The sequence below is a fragment of the Syzygium oleosum genome, unplaced genomic scaffold (genome assembly GCF_021117445.2).
Source record: "Syzygium oleosum isolate NSW1041296 unplaced genomic scaffold, Sole_v2.1 Sole_v2.13, whole genome shotgun sequence".
Taxonomy (NCBI): Eukaryota; Viridiplantae; Streptophyta; class Magnoliopsida; order Myrtales; family Myrtaceae; genus Syzygium; species Syzygium oleosum.
Window position 1 is genome coordinate 8,357,284 of NW_026607497.1, and position 23,217 is coordinate 8,380,500.

General features: G+C 40.7%; 1 protein-coding gene across 10 annotated transcripts; it reads right to left on the reverse strand.

The window, feature by feature from the left end:
* Positions 1-8,993: 8,993 nt before the first annotated feature.
* Positions 8,994-21,829, reverse strand: LOC115675900 (endo-1,4-beta-xylanase 1-like). 10 transcript variants are annotated; one of them, XM_056317122.1, is made up of 9 exons: positions 14,079-14,343; positions 13,775-13,853; positions 13,573-13,631; positions 12,640-12,975; positions 12,397-12,556; positions 11,911-12,263; positions 11,475-11,652; positions 10,795-11,331; positions 8,994-10,281 (listed from the first exon to the last, which is right to left on the reverse strand). In XM_056317122.1, exons 2-9 carry the CDS (start codon positions 13,841-13,843, stop codon positions 9,166-9,168), a joined length of 2,808 nt encoding a protein of 935 aa, XP_056173097.1. In that variant the 5' UTR covers positions 13,844-13,853; positions 14,079-14,343; the 3' UTR covers positions 8,994-9,165. The 10 variants fall into 10 exon arrangements, with proteins under 10 accessions (XP_056173097.1, XP_056173096.1, XP_056173098.1 ...); XM_056317121.1 differs by having other exon boundaries at positions 13,775-13,856; XM_056317123.1 differs by having other exon boundaries at positions 13,775-13,973.
* Positions 21,830-23,217: the final 1,388 nt, after the last annotated feature.

A 23,217-nucleotide genomic window follows, 5' to 3' on the forward strand; every position in this document is an offset into this window, starting at 1 on the left:
TATAATTAGTTCTATCTATAATGCTGGGAGTGCCCCTAAGCTTATGTACTTCATCTTATTAATACTACTTACATCATTATTTACATCATGATACCAAAAAAAAAAAACCCTTCAAACGTATCTGACCAATAAAAGAACCTTCTAAACATAGCAAAAATTTATGCTTCTCCATTTGTGATAAAAGTCCATTATAAAAACTCCTTACCACAATATTTATTCGTGGAAATTTATCTATTCCCATAATAGAGGAAAATGATTTTGCCTGTGATGACTTACTTGTGAAAAAAATTAAGAGGTATTAAGTTTAATTCTATACGAACGAATCGAATTTTAATTCTTCAACTTTTTGTGCAATCGAAACTTTCAATCTTGTTTTATTCAATTTATTTCTTTCTCAATATGTCGTTAATAAATCCCTTTGATTTGCTGACGCGAAAGTATCTGTTATAAAATACACGATCAGTTTGATAATATATAAACAGGAGAAATAAAGAACAACATAACAGCAGCAATTTATGAACTAGCAATCCCTTGGAGGATTACAAAGAGCTTTTGTCAATCCTAAGCGTTCATTACACCTGGCAATGGATACAGTATTTACTTTCACAGTCTATCGCTGATCTACATGAATCTAGAACTCACAGTTACTCTCTGAACACTTAACGGCTCAAGATCCAACTTAATGAACAAAAACAAGGTCAAGTAAAAATAAAACTTTGCTGAAATGTATCCTCGAACAGGACCATACCTCCACTCCATGGCCACCCACCATGCCATCCATGTTCAGAACATCCATTCCATCCACTGTGGCTCATGTAAGTTTGGTGGTCATTATTCAGTAGTCCAAATCCGATTCTTCAAATTATAATAATAATCCCCAACACGACAAGAACACATTCAAACATGACACAGATTGATTTTTTTTTTAATAATTCTGTTTGCGTCACTGTCCTATCAATATGTCGAAAACCTTTAATAAACAAGTTCAGCCAGCATAACTTGAAGTTGATCTAAACCACCTGTTTTATTTTATGGGCAGTTTGGACCTTGTTAATGACGACCTATATGGACCCTATTTAAAAAAGGTATATTTTATTATCCTTTACTGCTATTCATCATCCTGTAAGTAGGTATCATTACGAATAACAATTTTGCATGGGCAATTCAATGAAATGATTCATCAACTTCCATTTGATGCCTGTGGCTGTCACAACTACCGATAATAGATTGTGTGAAGGAACCAGCTGTTTTTCCTTGAGATTAGACCATATTACTTTCTCTTTAATTTAACCCCACTTTTTTTGTTTGTGGGGTTTGCACGTCAGAATGTAGTTATTTGGCAATTGTCTTTTGCCAATCACATCATCATTCTATGAATGAGCTGTTCCTGTCATGTCGCCAACAGATGGAGGGAGAAAATAAGGCTCGTGATTTCAAGTCATATGAAATGTCCTCTACGAACATAACGGTCCTCCAACTGTAACATATGTTTTTGTGTTTTTCTTTTGTTCTTTCCCAAGCATATGTTTTTGCTAGTGTTTATTAGCGTCTATGCTCATCCAGATTGTATACTCAAATGAACATATATTTAGTTTCATAAATCTATCCCCCAAAGTTCACGTGAGATTCACATGATTGATTCGAGTAAATTCTTATTTGCTGCAATGTGCTTTTACGTCTATATATCTAGTCAATTTTCGAGTGTAATTTGATTGGTTTGTTTTATTTTGGCCGAGAGATTAGCTGATGGAAGTAAAAGATAAGATAAAGTTTGTTTGCAATATGTTTATAGATATGAAAGTTCCCAGGTGATATTAACTACATCCTTCCTGTGTATTGGAGAATATTTTAAATGTCATTAGCTCCGTGCCTATAAGTCTGTGCATTTGTCTGTGTCACACACGGATAACTACAATGCATCAAACTAGGAGATTTGAAATGGTTGCTAATTCTTGATTGAACCTAAATAAGCACATTAACTAGTCGGCATATCCAAAAAAGTTACTGACATTGGTGACAAATGAGAGGTTTAACAAGCACCTGCGCGTTTAGGCCAAAGGGATTCTATTCTTTTTTTATAAATAGCTTATTATTGTTGATATCCTCTTGTATTGCCTAAGAAAAATTCATGGAGTAGTACTACATACATTAAAGTTATTAGTTCATAAAATTGATTAAATAATGAAATGCATCAGCAGACAATCAACAGGTATTTTAATAAGTGGGTTATCGTTAGATACCAACGTACATCAACCTTTATGTATCTAACTATATAATAATGTATTATTAGAGCACCAATCAGTCGTCGCTTTCTACAATTTGTTAGGGGGTCCTTAAGAAAACTTAAACAGCGCAACTTTGGCTCCTGGGAAATGGTCAAAGTAGGAGGTATCAGAGATATTATCTTTAATTATCGTTTAAGCAACACATTAAAAAGGTTAATTACGGGAATCCTAGGAGATAATGCTTGGCGTAAGAATCGCACATCACCAACATTTTGGAGCTACGTGGGATGATGCACTCCACAAAAGGTTGGTTCCAAGACCAATAGGATCATTAGCTTAATCCTCCCTCCAGCTGCTTAGCATTTTAAGAAAGAGGCAACGCAAGTGTCCAAATGCTTTATTAGGTGAGGGAAAGATATATTCCTCTCATGTGTCTGCTTGTGGGGGATTTGGGCAGAAACGGGAAGGGTCTTGATGAGAGAGAGAGAAGGGGAGAGAGAGAGCAAGAGAGAGTCATGAGGCTCGTCATTGAGTCAACAAAGGATTCCTTTTAGAAAGGGAAATTCGTGGATAATTTAAGCCTCCTAAACAGTGTTAAGCACTAAGTATTGACCGAAGATTAGGGGGGCTATGTGGGTAGCTTGGATTCAAATGAGGGCTCCTACAGATGATTTGACAGAGGAAGAACTCGGAAGATGAACTTATAAACCTAGCAGGAAAGCTTGAAGTTCAACACAATAAAGTTGCACGTCACCTCTTGGGCTACTGTGTTCATCGTCCACAAGGCTGCTGCGAATAGTTCTTCATCCAAGCAACTTCCGACACGTCGGTCAAAACTGTAACCCCCGTTCACCTCCGTTTGAAAAGTAAGACGATTGTAGATTACCATCCAATCATGCTGGCCAACAGCGATTACCATCCAAAATCTCCTACGCATTTTTCATTATTAGCCGTGGTTGGCGGTATTGTTTCGATGTCTATGCTTCAAATCAGCAATTATTGTGAAAATTCAATCCTGTCGTGATCACAGTCTCTCCTACGAAAGAAAACTTCTGTAGCTCGACTGTAGGTTCTCCGTCTGCTACACGTTGAATTCCTGATAGTTTTGCAAGATTCATTGCGTGCATAAATTTTTCTGCGAGTTCAATGAGTTATGAGAATTATTTGGATATCAATTTCCGCAAAGATCATGGTGTATTCTCTACTGATAGTCAAAGTGAACTCATAAAAAACACTCATCAAAAACAGGACTTAGGCTTGATATTCCATCGTTCAATTTTGAATATATTAAAGGCGTGTCTCGCCTTTTTATTTCCTGGACTACCTTTTTTTTTTTTGGACTTTGCATGATTATTCCAACATAACAAAAGAAAAGGTAGGAGATAAGACTATACCTGAAGTAAACTACTTTTATCCCCTTCAAGTGTGAAAATGGACAGGGTTAGTATTCATCATCCACTTTATCAGATAATTATTCTTTTCTTACGTTGATGTAAACCCTAGCCCTCTACTTTTCTTTGCACGTGCGAAGCGTGTTCTTGCAATAATTGGTGTATCACACTTAAAAATCGCTTAATTCATTGCTTTCGCGGACTTGCTCGACTGTGTCGCTTTAAAAGCATTCATTAAAGCAGTGTACCATTTCAAATATTATATCTGCATGGCAAATCCTAAAGTCTCCGCGGGATTGGCCATGCAAAAAATTACGATTTCTTTGCAAGGAGCAAGCCAAAAAGCCAATGCACGTAAAAAAAAAAAGGCACGAAAACAATAGCAAAAAAATCAAAAGAGAGGGAATCTTTTTGTTTCTTCCAAGAGCTCTGTAACGTCCATCACCACAACGCAGGCAATTATAGCGATGTCCACGGCCACGACCAAGAGAATCTTTGGTTAAAGCTCTTCTTTCCGATGTGATTATTGGGTCGAGACCCTGATATTACTAACTAATTCGTTCAGCTGTTCAATTCAATTTGACCCACTTAAGCATGTTTGACACGTGAGAACTTGAGCAGAGCCCTAGACGCTCGCTTTGCTGAAAAGCGGATCTTGATAAGTGAACAGCAAACCCTTAGTGAAAAGTAGTGAAGAGAATGTAACTCGTACAGCAAAATTTGTGCCGCAATGCATTTCTCTAACATGGATTATATTCTATTGACATTAGTGTTTCTCACGAAAGACTAGGTTAACGACTTACCTGTCCTAAAACGAAAGACGGCTAGATACATATTCTTGTCCAAATGTAAAGTTCAAGTATCCTTTGTTCGTTTCTCTATTTCGTGCTTTTTAACTATATGTACTTTAGTATGATTGGAGAACCCGAGGAAACTACAAAGCTTACAAAATCGGCTAGATAGGATGGATTCTAAAGTGGTTATTAAAGACACCAAGTCCGTTTCATGTTCAAAAAATTCGAATTAGATGAACACGAGTAAGCTTAAGTGAATGACTCATATTCATCTGATATTCACGCAGCATTATGTATCCTTTACCTATACAAATTGTTGAAAAATGGATGTATTTTTTTTTTTTTTTTGTAACCGAGGTGTTCGGGCCAGCTTGCGTGCACCTCGACTATTCCTCGGGAAAGACTAGCACAACAACCCACCGCCATGGCCCCCCACTTAAATCACAAGTGCTCAGCTGGGGAATCGAACCTGGGACCAGTGCGCCTAACCACACAATTCCAAGTACGCCCTAACCAACTGAGCTACCCATGTATTGTTTTTGTACGCATTATTTCCTATAAAATCTTTCAACCAAATAAACCAAAAAATATGCATCTAAGTATTTGGAATCTCATATGTAGCAATTACTCGGACAACTATCCATGTCCAGGTTGCAAATACTCTATGTATTTGGCACATTAAAACAATAAAACGTAAGAAATCAATTATGATTCGTGCAATGATAATCAGCAAAATATTATAAAAAGTTTGAGATTAGTGGGGCTGATGAAACAAAGCTCACATGCACTCTTTTTCTACCTTCTCTTCTTTCTCTTCTGTGCAAGTTGAGGAACTCCTCTTTTGATAGAGCGAAGCAGATAAATCTCACTCTTCTGAGACAAGGGTATTACAATTTTTCTTGTTTTGTTTTTAACTAATCCTTCTCTTGATTTTCTGTGTCCCCACAGTGTATATGTGTGTACGTGCCCACTGTACTCCAACCTCCTCTGCCGGGAAGAAAGAAAATCTCATACATAAGCAATTCAGCAATCCAGATTAGAGGAGGGTGGAGGCCCCACAAGTAGTCAAACAATTTACATGGTCAGAGAGAAAGAGAGGCAGTGGGTGAAAGACAGCTTGACGTACTAAGTTACAGTAGGAGTGATATGCAGAAAGAGAGAGAGGTACTGCAAGGCAACTGCAACTGCAACTGCGACTGAACCTGAAGTAACAAGTCATCAAATAACAAGACTAGCGTGAGATGGTGCTCGTGCACAGAGTTAGTCAGAAGAACCTGATCACAACTCGTGTAGTGTGTCCCGAATTAATTATTTTATTTGTTCATAATTCATCTCGCAGACACACAAGCACAAGCAGAGAGAGAGAGAGAGAGAGAGTTTGTGGGTCTGAGGCAGAGAAAAAGGATGGGCCATCTCAGGATGTGGTTTCGGACGAGGGACTCGCGAAAACAGCGCGCGAGCTGTTTCCCAATGCACCACCAGAGGGACACATCCCCCACACACATTCACTCTCTCTCTCTCTGCTCTATCTTTGCTTTTTGATACGCTCAGAGGGGGTCCCCATCACCGTCACCCCCCAACCCTCCATCTTGTCAAACATGTTCACTCCAATTTGATTGACCCCCATTCCCTCGACACCCTGCACACACCCCTCTCTTTCTCTCTCCCACCAATGCAATATCTGTGTTCTTTGTTCTTTCTCTTTTTGTGCATTGAGAGAGATCATTACAGCAGGAATTGTGCAGTAGGGTGAGCTTGTAATCCACGAGAAATGAACAAAGTACTGATAGTAAGTTTACCTAAGATCAAACGGCGAAGATAGATTAGTTACAAGATTTGAGATGATGAGATAGGTCAGTCCTTTTTCTTTCGTTTGTTGTTTTACGGGTACTCGGTAGTCTTTACTTCTGTATTAGGTCAAACTTTTCGCACCCAAATTCCCCAATGTGTCATGGGTCTATATCCTAAATCCGGTCCCCGCCTCTCCTAAAACCCTAGCCATCGTGTCATTTGCTCAGTCCATATAGGTGACTCTTTACTCGCTGTCCCAACTCTCAAACCCTCTCAAACTTGACAGCAATGTGTGTCTTACCATACGTTAAGTGTTCGCGTTTCACTGTTCTTGTGCCTCATGTTAATAAGCTAGCATGAGGAGAATTCTCGATCGTTTTTCTATTTTGGCCAGCAACAATTCCTGATTATAAGCCCACACAAGTGATAGAAATATCCTATGCACTAATGAACAGTTCAAAACTTCCAATTACCATAGAGGTGAAACGGGATCCATCCTATATGTATTCTCCATCATTTGCACAGATAACTTCTTCCTTTTGCTTTCATTTTTTCCGGAGTCGGGGCTGGCAAGAAAGGGTTACGTCAATCTCACCGCCCTAGCTAATTCCTATTCGTCGTACATGTAATGCAACTTTTCATGTCAATCAAGGAAATTACTAGGTAAGTCGAGAGAAAGGACACCTCTCTAATCAGCCAAAGAGTACTTTTTGTTCTAGCTAGCTGGCTAAACTGTAGGGGGGGAATTTAACGAATTTTACCACCGAATCAGCTCGCGCTGTTCTGTTCACATGCCCAAAACGTCCCAAGTAAAAAAGAAATGTGGAGGGACGGACATTCATGGCCAAATCAACACGAAGCCTCACGTGATTAGGCGCTGGGATTAAATTAAACGACTAATCAGATGACTATGACCTCCCCCCCTTTCCTAAAAGAAAGAAAGAAAGAGAAAATCAAAGATCGATATATTTATATCATATCATATGGCACATGAAATTCAACGAATAAGAGTGGGGGTGTAGTGCATGTTGTGTCCGGCAAGGGTCACTATGCAACCATGTGGGGGGCGGGGCCGACGGAGCCGTGTAAAAATGAGACAAGGATGGGACTGTTTTTGATGGATTCGGGGTCTACAGAAGGTCTCATCATCATAGTAACAGAACGCTCTCAGATGGTGGTGGGAGTCTATCAAATGATGTGATGGCGGGGCATACTTGGTAAAGGGATTGGAGGAGAGTGTTTTTCCCCCCATCTCTTTTCCCAATTTCATCATATTCTTTAATCTCATTATTTTATCATTATTTTTTGAAGTCACTTAATGATTGCATCTCCTCAATGGGGAACTAATTTGTATATGTATATATATAGTAATGTTTAATGAGAATATTAATCTCCCACTCGAGTGTCCCAGCATCGGGACTTTTTTCCTTCCTGCTGCGCGCATCATTGTTCACCGCTTAAAGAGGTTGGATTAAGGATGCAACCGTAAGAGAGAGAGGGAGGAACCAATCCCATCGATTATTGAAAGAGTTGCCATCTTTAGTTGGGTGTCAGGAGTCGATGCTTAAGTTGATTGTGATATTGATATTTTCGATCTGATGGTGGTGGTGTGTGGATGTCTTTGTGTTACAGTTATTTTACCATATGCGTGTGTGTGATTACAACGAGCCGGATGTCCTTTTCTATCTGATCGATATCAAAATTATTGTCTGGTTTAATTGCAGGATCTTAAAAAAAATCCGTTGAGGGCCCATCAGTTTTTGAATTAAGCTGCTAATCAGAACTTAGTCTCGCGCCCGGAGAAAATGAGTCATCGCACACCTAAAAATTGATTGATTGTATCTTCATCGTTAACCTCCAAACCATTTCCCCGAAAAAAAAAGGGAGGAAAAAAAGGAGTAATCTAGATCTAACCTCTGTTCTATTGTCGTCTTCGCTATAGAAATGAATTATCACAGATTTGCTCTCGTTTCTTGATTAATTGTGAATGAAACCTAAAGAAGAGAAGTTTGATGAAGTGAAATGCTTATCCAAACCTAGTTCACCATGGACCGGATCTATCTCATCATCATCCATCTCCAACGTTGAGTTCGGCGTGAATCCCACCTAATCTGATGGTTGTGGTCGTACGATAAAATCCGTGTATGAATTTCTTGTATGACTAGTGAGGTAATCTCTATTTGGAAGGCCCCCTCCTACTTGGCCCAACAAGTGTGGAGTGGGCTCTACTCAAAGATTGACAACACAAGATGGAACTCACAATGTTTTGTTTGGTACTAATGGCCCATGTCAAGCTTGGGTGTTTCTCATGACTTCTTTGGAAACCCAAACCTACTTTACTGGGCCGAGCCCTTTACCCTTCAAGAGTACTATTTATGTTTTTTTATTATTTTAAATTGTCTTTATAATGCTCGTATTAGCCAAAATGTTATTTCAATATTATTATATTTATTTAAGATTTTTGTTGAAATTTTATATGATGAAGCAAATATTCTCTCATATCATGCAGTCTTGGTAGACTGGAAGTGTCAATTCCTCCCACCTCTAGGACAACTCCATTGAGCCAATTTGCTTATTTCCGTGCTTAACTCACATGCTTCATATATATAACAGAAATTAGTACCGAATAGACTAACCACAAAATGACACATGGAGAAACGCAGTATAAACCCAGGTTTTTTCTCTCTTGATACACCATTTTAAATGTTTTTAAAGAATTTCAAGGTCCTTCTGAAATGACTACTAGGGATCATTGCCCTCATTAGTATTACTCATCCAAAGGTTCAATCAGATTCTTCGTAAGCAGCAACCGTATCTTATCTTTAGGCTTTAAGATTACAATATAGACAGGAATCAATCCCTTTGCAAGCCATGCTATGTACAGTCATGTACCCCTTATTACATCATGCAATATGATCAAGAATTTACAAACAACAACATTCAGTGGCAACGCTCACATGCGACTCAAAGACTTATAGACACGACGAGTGGGGAATCGCCCTTATCGATGACAAAGCTCTTCGTAGTCCGTTTGGAAGTGGTAACGATCACGACGTCGTACGTCCCGTGGAATCCACTGAAGGTGAACTCGCCTTGTTCGTCGACATGTCCGTGAGCATGAGATGACCACTCTTTCCTGAGAGCGAGGTATCTCTTGCCGGCTTCATTGACATCTCCCTCTGCATTGACCAGGTGCGAGTTGGCTCGGCTCATAAACAGCTCCCAGAATCCCCACAGCATTATCCCATCTACTGCAGCATGTGCAAATGCTTCTCGGAGCGTGACTTCCAGATCGTCAGCTCTTACGTACTCGTTAACAGAGGACACATCAAGCTCGGTGAACCAGATCGGAAAGCCGAGAATGCCCAGCTTATCCAAAGCAGAACTAACGATTGGTCCTATAGGACTGTCTATATGCCCTTGAATCCCGATTCCGCCAACCGGTGCGCCTTGTTCCTGTAGATCAAGAATCTGTTCTATGTAGCTCTCAGGGCATGACTTGGGATCGCACCCATCTTCCACATGATAATCATTCACAAATAGTGTGGCAGATGGATCTAGTTGGTGTGCGGTCTTAAACATATTTGCTCGGATATCTTTTCCTAATCTACCTTGAAAGAATGATCCGTGTAGCATCTCGTTGTTGACATCATAGTGATTGAACTTGCCCTTGTAGCGAGAAAGAAGCCCATTTAAACGGTTTTGAACAGCGCTCATCAAGTCATTGTTGTTGAGGGATCGGACCCACGACTGGACCATGCTCTCCACTTCCCAAAAGATGCAGTGGCCTCTGGTTTCTATGCCGTGGCTCATACATAAGTCAAGCATCTCATCAGCATCCCGGTAGTTAAAGTTTCCCCGTTGTGGCTCCGTCCAGTACCACTTCAATTCATTCCCAAAAACAGCCCAGTTGAAGTTCTTTACAAAGAAATCAACAAAATCTTCGTTATCTATGTTTGTTCTGCTTATGCACGAGCCAAACGGAAAACTATTTTGTGTCTGTCTGACGATCACAGTAGCACCAAGCAAGCTGCTTGAATCCGCACCAGAAAACTTCAAGACAACATCACGCTTACGGAGCTGCAATAGTAAAAGGAAAACATGAAAGTTAGAAACCAAGGCAAATGACTTTGCCTGATATACAAGTAAACATGTTTAAGATAGTAGTAAACTCAGTAAGATATCAAAGCAACCCAATTCAAGTAAAATATGAGCTTAGTCTGCCATTTCCTTATCAAGGAGCAAGTATTCAATTTTTAACAAAATTTATTCCCTGAATTGCATGTGCGATGTTTAACATATATATAGGCGATCAATGGCAAGATTAGAAATAACAAGTTCCAAGATATTCTAAGCAGCGAAACTGTAGGAGCCATCATCTTTCTAGGGTGAAAAGGAAGAATGCAAGTACATAACTCCCATCAACAAGTTATATACACCACTCAGACACTACGTGTGTGGGAAAAATAGACTGTCTCTTTGTCAAAAGAGAAATCTATGATTGGAAAATGTCATCATTCCAGTTAAGCCATGACACCCATTGATTAATCATCATACCACAAATCTTGCACTGAAGTTATTCCTGGAAGTTACCTTATCGGTCAGATGTTTCAGATGCTTAAACCTCGCACGTCGATCAACAGGGAATATTTGAACCCCTGCAACCATCAAGTCAACACCTGAAGCAGGACCCTGGATGTAGACCATGACCTTTGATGGTTGCTTTTCGATTCTGAATGAACCACTAAGTTCATGCCATCTGTCATCATTAGCCTCGACTTGGCCACCATTGACCCATTGGTTGTCCACACCAAGTGCAATGTTAATATTTTGAGGACCACTCGCACCAGAACCTATCCGTACCCAAGCGGAAACTTGATATGTCAAAAAGAGTTTGAGCTTATCAGTGATAATCTGAGCAGGGCCCATCCAAGTCTGTGTGCGATTTGTCACGAGGATGTAACGGCCACTCAAAGGTTCATGAGGCCCAAGCGAATCTCTTGCCGATGGGGGAAGAATGTGCGGTGAACCAGTTTGAGCGCTCAAAATGCAGTTACCAAGGGGGAACCATCCATTAGTCCCATTATTTAGGTCACTGTTCTCTATTATATTTACTCCAAAAGCTGGATTCTGCAAAATGAAGAGTGGCAGTCGGGTGCTTGAATATACAGGTTTCATTTCTATAAAAGCAATTTGCACAATGTCCAAGAGAATTTTCAAACATTAATGATATAAAGAAGAAATATCAGTGGGAAAATTGGATAGCTACAAACCTCAATAATTGGTGGAGGAGAAGGAGCAGCTTTCGCCGCATGCTTTACTGTTAAGCTGTTCACAAGAATATCAGTACCTGCAGGTGGACCTTCAATGTAGATGATAACTTTTGACGGGGCACCATTCAAGAGAAACTTCCCCTGCATTTGTGTCCAGTCCTTGTCTGTTGCTTGTCCGCTTGAGAGAGATAAAAAAGTTGAAGCAATTAAGGGGCATAGATTAAAATCATTAGACACAGGATACTAGCAGCTACAGAAGAGAGAATAAAATCATGAACCAAAAATGGATGGTGATCACAAGAAATAATTGACCATGTCTGTCCATTTGGACGCTCAAGGATGAGAGAAGCTTGGCCTTCCATTCCATTTCTCTGTCCTTGGTATCACTTGCTATAACCATATGAAGACTATCTAGGCGAGGGAAATTCGAACTTACTTGGCTATTCCTATGTACTGTTCACGGAGATCCGGCATTTGGGTCCACAGCGTGATCCGCATGTCAGTGCTGCTCACATTGTTACCAAATATACGAACCAGTGCAGTGACTTCATAAGCAAGTTTTCTTTGCAGCCTTCCAGTAACTTCTTGCTGAATCCCATTCCAGTTCTGGGTACGTTCTGTTGCAGATGCAAAGTGCTTCCCAGACTGTGGAACTATCTTCCCATCAGCCATAGAGTCGTGTAGGACAATCTTGCAACCTCTCCCAGCCCAATTGTTCAATCCATCATCAAATACGGGATTGAGGATGATGTTCTCATCACCAGCAGCTATGCATTCCCTGTCCACTCTCTTTCGCAGCACATAAAAAGAAATTATTCAATAACTGTTAATAACTTAAAATGTCCTTTTTTTTTTTCATAATTCCGAAGCTATTAATAAGAGGTAAGTTTTTGTTTTTTGTTTTCCTGAAATGCCTAATTACCTCTTTTCCATTTGCACTTGGACAAGTTATCACCACTGATTTTATAAGTAAGTCTATTCCAGGAGAAGGCCCTTCAAGGTAAAAGACAACTCGGTTTGGCATGCTTGACAAAGAAAATGAGCCCTCCACCTTCTCCCACCTCTCTTTGGATACAGAAGTTCTGCAGCAGATCAGTTCGGTTAAATTGTTCACTGCTTTGGTGATTTGAGAAGATATAGGTACTTGTAATGTAAGAAACCTTACATTCCAATGCGCTTATATGTAGTTGCACCATCTTGGTCTTCTAGCCTCAGAGTTGCCAAGACATCAGCAGAGCCTTGAAGAGACCCTGACACTCCAACACAGGCAGAAACAAAATAAGTGGAACCTGGAGAAACCCTGCTTGTGATGTCTTGCTCCAATCCTTGCCAGCATTCTTTTCTATTTGTAACCACAGCGTAGCAATCACCCGATTCTGCAGAGACCACCCAGCTTTCACAGCAATTGGGATGCCAAGAATGCATTCCACCAGAGAAGTTATGATTTTGTATGATATTTGTCCCTTGACTATCGCTTGAGTTGGCCATGACCTGGTTCAGATACTGCCGAGAGTAACCGATTTCAGAATTTTATTATTCTTAAGCCTCGGCTACACATTCAAATATCAACATGCAATGCTAGTTTTCCTAAATAGGAGGAAAAGGGAATACTTTTAACAATGACCGATCAAGTAACAGATCCTCAAAGCAATTAGCTATTCTAGCCATAATATAGGCCATTCTTGATGCTTATGCCACCTGAGCTCATTGTCTACATTCCTTGATCATAAACCCATTCCACAAAATTTGACAAAAACATGAGATAGTATGTATAATTCTGTTGTCCTACTAACATTGATATACAATAGCAGGGTCCAGGCCAATAATGAAACAACTCCATGCAGCCTCTCAGCATACTAAAGACTGGCAATAAGTTTTGAGTTTGATGGTTGACACACTCATAAAGTGATCTATGAGAGCACATTGTTTGTTTCTGAATAGATCTGGACATCCAACCAAATCTACATGAAAGTCATTTGAATTGCATGTATTCCCGTAAAGCGAGATCAAGGAGAACCACCACCGCAAAGCCACAAACAGGAGCATGAGATTGTCAGCTAAAATGCTGAGGCTGAACAAAAAGGAGGAAGGAAGTACCTACCCTGAGTTGTTGCTATCACTTTTACTCTTTTGGTTATCAGCAGCCTCTTCGGATACCTTATAACTCACAGGAATCAGAAAAAAGAAGAAAGAACGACATTGTCCTTAAAAAAAGAAAACATAAATAATCTGAAGAAGGCTCACAGCCGACACCACTAGCAATATTAGATCTTCAAGAGAAGGACAGGGAGAGAAAGTACCTGATTGCCCCGGTGCTTGGGATGGGTTTTGGCGAGACCTGTGAAGCAGCAGGGACAAACCCTTCTCATTTTATAGGCTCTGCTACAAGATGATCAAGTGAAGCATAAGAAAAGAGCGGGACCACCCTATCCACGAAAATTTATTTGGAAGCCCCAAAAAAGACCAGAGACAAGACCCTTGAAAAACCCTTCTTTTTATCTGGGCTTAATCAAGACGGAGAAAATCCATCAATATCAATCGTAAGTACTGATTTCAGAAGCTTCTTTAAAAAAACAGAATGGAAAACTTGGCATTTTTGTTTACCTTGCTGAGGATTATGTCGAAAACCCGCATTCCTTCGCGGTGGGGCTAACAGAGCATCATCAAGACCAATCAGAATTGCTTCTGGGTAAGGCTGACGCTCCAAACATTCTCCGCTCGTTTTGCTTTGTCTTGCAGATTAGGCTTGTAGCCCAAAGTGCGTCGGATGCTTGTATTGGAAATGAAGGTTCTCTCATTCCTTTCGGGATGCACGACTCCTTAATCTATTCTTGTTTCGAGGTCCCCAGCTATTTTTCAGAGTCATATAGTTGAATGGAAATATAATTGTTATACCATGTTGCTGAATTAGGTGAAATCTAATTTTCGACAAGTCAAACATCCAATCAACGTGATTTAAGTATATTACCTTACAGCAGTTCTGGGTTGCGATAATTTGCTCGGTTGGAGTCGTGGGGGACACCAGCAAAAGCAGTTAGCCCCAGAAACTTGCAAGACGTCCTGCTAGACTGGCATTGATTTTCTGCAATAGATTTAACATCTCTATGGTCATCCCCAGCTAAAACCTTGCTATCAATCTTCGTGAAGAGCACCTTGACTCGGCAATTCCAATGTACAGACCGATTCATTTCTGTGGTTGGGTGATCAATTGAAGCTTGTATTAAAACCCCCGAGTCAGCAAACTGGTGCAGTGGGGCAGAGCCCACAACCCAATCCAGCAAGAGCGCAATTCCTTATCTTCTGAGAAACCAATCCACAAGAGGTGGACCCAGAAAACAAGTCCAATGTCCACCACCATCTTGTCCTGAAAGAAGGATTCAGAAATCAAAAGGCAAAGCAACCAAAACTTCAGCAAGTCCCATGGAGTCATCAGCCAACAGGATTCCTGTTCTAGTTGCATGCATGGTGGGTTATTAGAATGGCAATACGTAGTCATGTAATGCGGCGAAGAAACTATCCCTTTTAGCAAGGCGTGCAAATGAAATGTTATATTGATAATGTAAATAGCTGCATAGAGTAACATACAAGATGCCCCAAATTCCAGACGTGGGAATGTTTGTTTCTGTCCAGGGCAACGAAAAAGGAAAACAAGAGGCCCAAATTCAACAGATAAGAGACAGGCCCATTGGCCCTGAAAGCCCAGCCCCGTGCATGAACCAAGCCCGTGTGGATAGCTCTGGACGGCAACGTTTGTGAGTTTGAATTACCCAATTCTAAGAGGGGTAATAATGCGAAAAACTCCAAACGGCTGCATATGTGATAAATATAATTGAAAATAATTTTTTACCACAAAAAATCCAAAACTAGGACACTAGTGATGAATTTACCGCAAAATAATTTTTTGACCATAAAAAATCCAAAACCGATACATTTGTGTCAAACTTACCCTTCATTAAATTAGATTAATACCACGAAAAATCACAAACTGATACACCTGTGATAAACAGAGGGTAAAATCTCAAACTGGTACACCCGTCAACTGAGACGTGTCATCAAATTTATAAATTTGACGATAAAAGTTAATGGAAATTAAGGGAGAGTAAAATTGTCACATGTGTACCGGTGTTGGGTTTTTTTGTGATAAAAAAATTAATTTGGAGTAAATTTATCATAAGTGTACCAGTTTGAAGTTTTTCGTGATAGTAGCCCTTGTGATTATGAAAATGAAAACCCACATGTGGATGGCGAAACCGTCTTTTTAATACACCGTTGATGTATTAATTTTTTTTTTATAAATTGACAAGATATAAATAAAATGACTAATTTCGTAAATCAACAAATCTTTTAAAATGACATAATTTGATATTAAAAAACCAATATTGAAAAAAAGTTTAAAATACGAGCCTTTTCTTCCTCTCTATAATAAAGTCATAAATACGCATACGACCTTATGCTGGCGGTGCTAGGAGCCTAGGACAAATAATAAAGTGACGCGACACAATGGGTGGTGGGACCCTACTCGATACACTTTGTCAGTGAAATACATATTAAATAGGACGAACTTAATAAAGTCACATCATTTAATAATAAAATTAAAGTGCTAGTTTTTGTTATCCTATTAAAGAAAAATGGAAGGAATTTTCCATATTTCGATGTGATTGTACAGTGTTGCAAAGGTCTATCAACAAAATAAAATCATTGTACGAGAATAAAGGTACAATTCTATCTTCAGAAATATGAGTTGGGAAAAACAAAAGCAAAAAGAATTTGTCTTCCGTTAGATTGACGAAAGAATAAAATAAAGAGGAAAATAGAATATGCAAAAAGGGTACCGTGGAAAATTATATTTTTTTTGAGGAAAAAAGAGGAACAAAATATGAAGACGAACGAAAATTACAACTCATTCAAAGGGTCCGTCAGATTCTCAGTAAAGCAGCAACCATGTCTTATCTTATGGCTGTAAAGTTGCAATGAAGATATGAATCGGTCCCTTTGCAAACTATGGTATGTACAGTCATGAACCAACTCCCCTTGCATCATGCAATTTAGTTAAGCATATCAGAAAGAATACGATGAAGGACAATGTTCAGTTGCAGCACTCACATGCGACTCGAAAGACTTATAGACACGACGAGCGGGGACTCGCCCTTATCAACAACAATGCTCTTGGTAGTCCGTTTAGAAGCGGTAATGATCTCGACATCGTATATCCCGTGAAAGCCTCTGAACTTGAACTCGCCTCGCTCGTCGACATGTCCGTGAGCATGAGACGACCACTCCTTCCGGAGAGCGAGGTATCTCTTGCCGGCTTCATTGACATCCCCCTCCGCGTTGACCAGGTGCGCGTTGTCTCGGAACATCAGCAGCTCCCAGAATCCCCACAGCACTATCCCATCCACGGCAGGATGCGCAAATGCTTCTCGAAGCATGACTTCCAGATCATCAGCTCTTACGTACTCGTTAACAGAGGACACATCAAGCTCGGTGAACCAGATCGGAAGGCCGAGGATGCCCAGCTTATCCAAAGCCGAACTAACGATTGGTCCCACTGGTCTATCTATATGCCCTTGAATCCCAATCCCGCCAACCGGTGCGCCTTGCTCCTGTAGATCAAGAATCTGTTCTATGTAGCTCTCAGGGGATGATTTGGGATCGCTCCCGTCTTCCACTTGATAATCATTCACAAATAGTGTGGCTGATGGATCTAGTCGGTGTGCAGTCTTGAACATATTTGCTCGGATATCATTTCCTAATCTACCTTGAAAGAATGATCCGTGCAGCATCTCGTTGTTCACATCATAGTGATTGAACTTGCCCTTGTAGCGAGAAAGAAGCCCGTTTAAACGGTTTTGAACAGCGCTCATCAAGTCATTGTTGTTGAGGGATCGGACCCACGATTGAACCGCGCTCTCCACTTCCCAAAAGATACAGTGGCCTCTGGTTTCAAAGCCACGGCTCTTACAGAAGTCGAGCAACTCATCGGCATCCCGGTAGTTAAAGTTTCCCTGTTGTGGCTCTGTGCAGTTCCACTTCAATTCATTCTCAAAAACAGCCCAGTTGAAGTTCTTTAGGAAGAAATCAACAATATCTTCGTTATAAATATTCGTTCTGCTTATGCAGGAGCCAAACGGAAAACTACTTTGTGTCTGTTTGACGATCACGGTAGCACCAAGCAAGCTGCTTGAATCAACACCAGAAAACTTCAGGATGACATCACGTTTACGGAGCTGCACGGTAATGAGAGGAAAACATGAAAATTAGAAACTAAAGGGAAATGATTTTGCCTGATGTATAAGTAAACATGTTAAGATAGTAGTAAACTCGGTCAGATATCCAAGTAAAAGTAAACTGTTAGCTTACTCTGCCATTTACTTATCACAAAGCAAGTTCTCAATTTTAACAAAACTTATCCCCTGAATTGTATGTGAATCCTATCTTATATCTAGGTGATCAATGGCAAGTTCTAAGATATTCTAAGCAGCAAAACCCTAGGAGCCATCATCTTTCCAGGCCTGAAAAGAGAAAATGCAGGCATATAACTCTAATCATCACTTTATAGACAACTCAGCAATACAGGTGTGTGGGAAAAAAGAGACCATCTTTTTGTCGAAAGAGAAATCTATGTCGGTTAAAGTCAACACTGTAAATGTCATCAATCCAGTTAAGCCATGGCACCCATTGATTAACCATTATACCACCAATCTTGCACTAAAGTTATTCCTGGAACTTACCTTATCAGTCTGCTCTTTCAAATGCTTAAATCTCGCATGTCGATCAACAGGGAAAATTTGAAACCCTGCAACCATCAAGTCAACACCTGAAGCAGGACCCTGGATGTAGACCTTGACCTTTGAGGGTTGCTTTTCGATTCTGAATGAACCGCTAAGTTCATGCCATCCATCATCATTAACCTTCACTTTCCCGCCATTGACCCATTCGTCATCCACATTAAGTGTAACGCTAATATTTTGAGGACCACTTGCACCAGAACCTATCCGGACCCAAGCGGAAACTTGATATGTCAAAAAGAGTCTGAGCTTATTAGTGATCATCTGAGCAGGGCCCATCCAAGTCTGAGTGCGATTTGTCACAACGATGTAACGGCCACTCAAAGGTTCATGAGGCTCAAGTGATTCTCTTGCTGATGGGGGCAGAAAGTGTGGCGAACCAGTTTGAACGCTCAAAGTACAGTTACCAAGGGGAAACCACCCATTAGTCCCATTATATAGGTCACTGTTCTCCAGTATATTTACTCCAAAAGCTGGATTCTGCAATATGAAGCGGTAGTCAGGTGCTTAACATACAGGTTTCATTTCTAGAAAAGCAATTTTCAGAATGTCAAAGAGAATCTTCAAACACCAATGATATGGAGAAGAAGTATCAGCTGACGGCTACAAACCTCGATAATTGGTGGAGGAGAAGGAGCAGCTTTTGCCGCATGCTTTACTGTTAAGTTGTCCACAAGAATATCAGTACCCGCAGGTGGACCTGCAATGGAGATGATAACTTTTGATGGGGAACTATTCAAGAGAAACTTCCCCTGCATTTGTGTCCAATCCTTGTCTGTTGCTTGCACTCTTGAGAGAAATTAAAAAGCGATTTAGGGGCGTAGATGAAAATCATTAGATACAGGATACTAGCAACTACAGAAAAGAGAATAAAACCTCTTTCTCATCAACCAAAAATTGAATGTGATTACAAGAAATAATTAGCCATGTCCTTCCATCTGGAAACTCTAGGATGAGAGAAGCTTGGCTTACCATTGTCATTTTCTCTCTGTCCTCGGTATCACTTGGTATAACCATAAGAAGATTATTTAGGTGAGGGAAATTCAAACTTACTTGGCTATTCCTATGTACTGTTCACGGAGATCTGGCATTTGGGTCCACAGCGTGATCTGCACGTCAGTGCTGCTGACATTGTTACCAAATATACGAACCAGTGCAGTGGCTTCATAAGCAAGTTTTCTTCGCAGCCTTCCAGTAACTTCTTGCTGAATCCCATTCCAGGTCTGGGTACGCTCTTTTGCAGATGCAAAGTACTTCCCAGACTGCGGAACTATCTTCCCATCAGCCATAGAGTCATGTAGGACGATCTTGCAACCTCTCCCAGCCCAATTGTTCAATCCATCATCAAATACGGGATTGAGGATAATGTTCTCATCATTAGCAGCTATGCATCCCCTGTCCACTCTCTTTCCAAGAACATAAAAAGAAATTATTCAGACAACGTCACAGCTTAAAATGTCCCCATCTTCTTAAATTCCGAAGCTATTAATAAGAGGTAAGTTTTTGTCTTTTGTTTTCCTTAAATGCCTGATTACCTCTTTTCCATTTGCACTTGGACAAGTTATCACCACTGATTTTATAAGTAAGTCTATTCCAGGGGAAGGCCCTTCAAGGTAAAAGACAACTCGGTTTGGCACACTTGACAATGAAAATGAGCCCTCCACCTTGCCCCATCTCTCTTTTGATACAGAAGTTCTGCAGCAGATCAGTTCGGTTAAATTGTTCACTGCTTTGGTGATTTGAGAAGATATAGTTACTTATAATGTTAGAAACCTTACATTCCAATGCGCTTATATGTAGTTGCACAATCTTGGTGTTCTAGCCTCAGAGTTGCCAAGACATCAGCAGAGCCTTGAATAGACCCCGACACTCCAACACAGGCAGAAACAGAATAAGTGGACCCTGGAGAAACCCTGCTTGTGATGTCCTGCCCCAATCCTTGCCAGCATTCTTTTCTATTAGTAACCACAGCATAGCAATCACCCGACTCTGCCGAGACCACCCAGCTTTCACAGCAAATGGGGTGCCAAGAATGCATTCCACCAGAGAAGTTATGATTCTGTATGATATTTGTCCCTTGGCTACCGCTTGAATCGGCCATGACCTGGTTCAGATACTGCCAGGAGTAACCTATTTCAGAATATCATTATTCTTAAGCTTCAACTACACATTCGGAATATCAACATGCGATGCTGGTTTTTATAAATACGAGAAAAGGGAACACTTATAGCAAATGACTGATCAGGTGATCAATCCACAAAGCAATTAGCCGTTCCAGCCCTAGTTTAGGCCATTCTTGATGGCCATGCGACCTGACCTCATTGTCCACATTCCTTGGATCTTTAACCCATTGCACAAAAATTGACAGCAACACGAGACTCCGTGGATCATTCTGTTGTCCTATTAAAATTAATATTCAGTGTCAGGGTCCAGGTCCATAATGCAACAACTCTATGCAGCTTCTCAGCACGCTATAGACTGTCAGTAAGTTGGAGTTTGACAGTTGAGACACTCCTAAAGTGATCTATGAGAGCACGTTGTTTGTTTCTGGCTAGATCTGGACATCCAGCCATATCTACACGAAAGTCATTTGAATTGCATGTCTTCCCACAGACCCACAAACAGGCTAAACAAAAACAATAATTTCAGCTTGAGTTCGCAAACTAAAATGCTGAGGATGAACAAAAGAAGAAAGGAAGCACGTCCTTGCTAGCACTTTTGCTCTTTTAATAATTAGCAGTCTCTTTGGAAACCTTATTAGACGCAGGAATCAGAAAAATCAAAAAAGAAAAAGAAAACGACAATGTCCCTGAAAAAAGAAAAGTAAAAACTGAAGTGCGTTCACAGCCCACAATGCAAACAGTACTCTTCAAGAGGAGGACAGGGAGAGACTGAGCGAAGTACCTGATGGCCCCGGTGTGCTTGGGATGGGCTTTGGAAAACGAACTTGTGAAGCAGCAGGGACAGACGCTTCTCGTTCTGTAGACTCTGCAACAAGATGATCAAAGCGAAGCGTAAGAAAAGAGCGGGATCAACCAGTCTACAAATTTCTTTTTTGGAATCCCAAAGACGAAACCCAAAAAAGACCAAAAGACAAGAACCCAGATAAACCCTTTCTCTTATCTGGGCTTCATCAAGACACAGAAAATTCATCAATGTAAATCATAACTACTAATTTCAAGAGCTTCCTTAAATCAGAAACAGATCCTCCATACCTCGATTGCGCATATATCTTCGTAAAATTGTGTAATTTCTTTGCGACAACCAGTATATGAGGTTTTTGTGACTCAGATCATATGGTATTACAATAGGAATTATAATCAATCAAGGGAGATTTGGGAGAGTTTGACGTCCCAGTTTTTCTTTTTGCAGTCATTGATTTGAATGAAAATGAAATTATTATTCCATTGGCGAATTAGGTGAAAGCTCATTTTCGACAGGTCAAACACCCAATCAAATGTGATCTGCGCATATATTAACTTAGCCTTTCTGGTTGCGATAATTGGCAGCTCATAGTTTGCTTGGTTGGTGTCGTGGCTAACGAAAGCGACACCAGCACCAGAGACTTGGAAGACGTCCTGCAAGACTGGCACTGTTCTTTTTTTTTTTGCAATAAATGTAACATCTCTGTTGGCATCTCCAGTTTAAAACCTTGCCAGCAATCTGGTGAAGAGCATCTTGGGTCGGCAATTCCGATGTAGAGGCTAAATCCATTTCTGGGGCTGGGTGATCAGTAGAGCTTCTATTGTCTAAAGCCGCTGAGTGAGTAAACTTGTGAGTTTGCGCAGACCCCCACAGCCCAATGAAGCAAAGTAGCTTGCCTATTGCCTAAGAACCTAATCCGCGAGAGTTGGATCCAGGAAACAAGTCCAGTGTCCACCATCTTGGTACTGAAAGAAGGATTCAGAAATCTAAGGCAAAGCATTTAAAGCTTTAACAGGTCCCATGGAGTCATCTCGTACAGGACGTATAACGGGTTCCTGTTATTGGAATGGCAATTGTGTGATGCGGGGAAGAAGCTTATCTTTTGTCTGCAAGGCTTGGATAATAGAATGTTACATCGATAACGTAAATGGATCGTTGCATAGGGTAACATGCAAGATGCCATTGATCTAGAGAGCCCAGCCCCGTGTGCCAATCAAGCCCATGTGGATTAGCTCAGCATGGGAACGTTAGAGGATCACTTTTGACATTGTCCCTTGAAATTTTGAGGTGCACGAATCCTACACGGGTCACTTTTTGACCACGGATTTATATTTGCCTTGTTGGTGCTGCTGTCTCGTCTCTTCTCGCTCAGGAACATTCATCCCAGCCTAGTTATTGTACTCTTGGATTAGACCAGTTCGTCTTTGCGTATATACGGTACGATTGATATGTGTCGTGAAATCAAACTCATTCGTGGAAACCGTATTTTCTCGCCATCATAATTTAAATAGAAACCGATGAAAGGAACAAAATGGGGAAGTAGAGAGAGGAAGGGGGGCCACCGGGCCAGCAACGTTCGCCAGGCTGGCTGCCCGCTAGTGGGGCCTGCTTGTCCTCAAGTGAAGGTCATCTACTCCACGCTCGACGGTGGCGAGTAGTGGTGCCACCACGTCGACGCTAATTAGGGTACCTGATTATGGGCAGAACCATTGGCCATGCCCTGACAGATCTTTCATCCTCGTTCATCTCATCTCTTTTGAGAAAAGCAAAAGAAAATTGTCACGTGAAACATTGCATCTGATGCACTCTTATTATATAAGAAAACACCCATTTCCTGTTCTTCTCATGAAGATCACATTATTGGCTTCCGCTGATCATAGCCATAGTTATTGAAGCTAAGTCCGCTCCTGTCGTCAAAGAACGACAGTCGTGTCCAGCCAGAAACCAAACACAGGGAGGCGTTCCAATCCTCCATCAGACGCATTCCCAACGAATGATTTAACCAAAAATGGTAGGAACGACCGGATGAA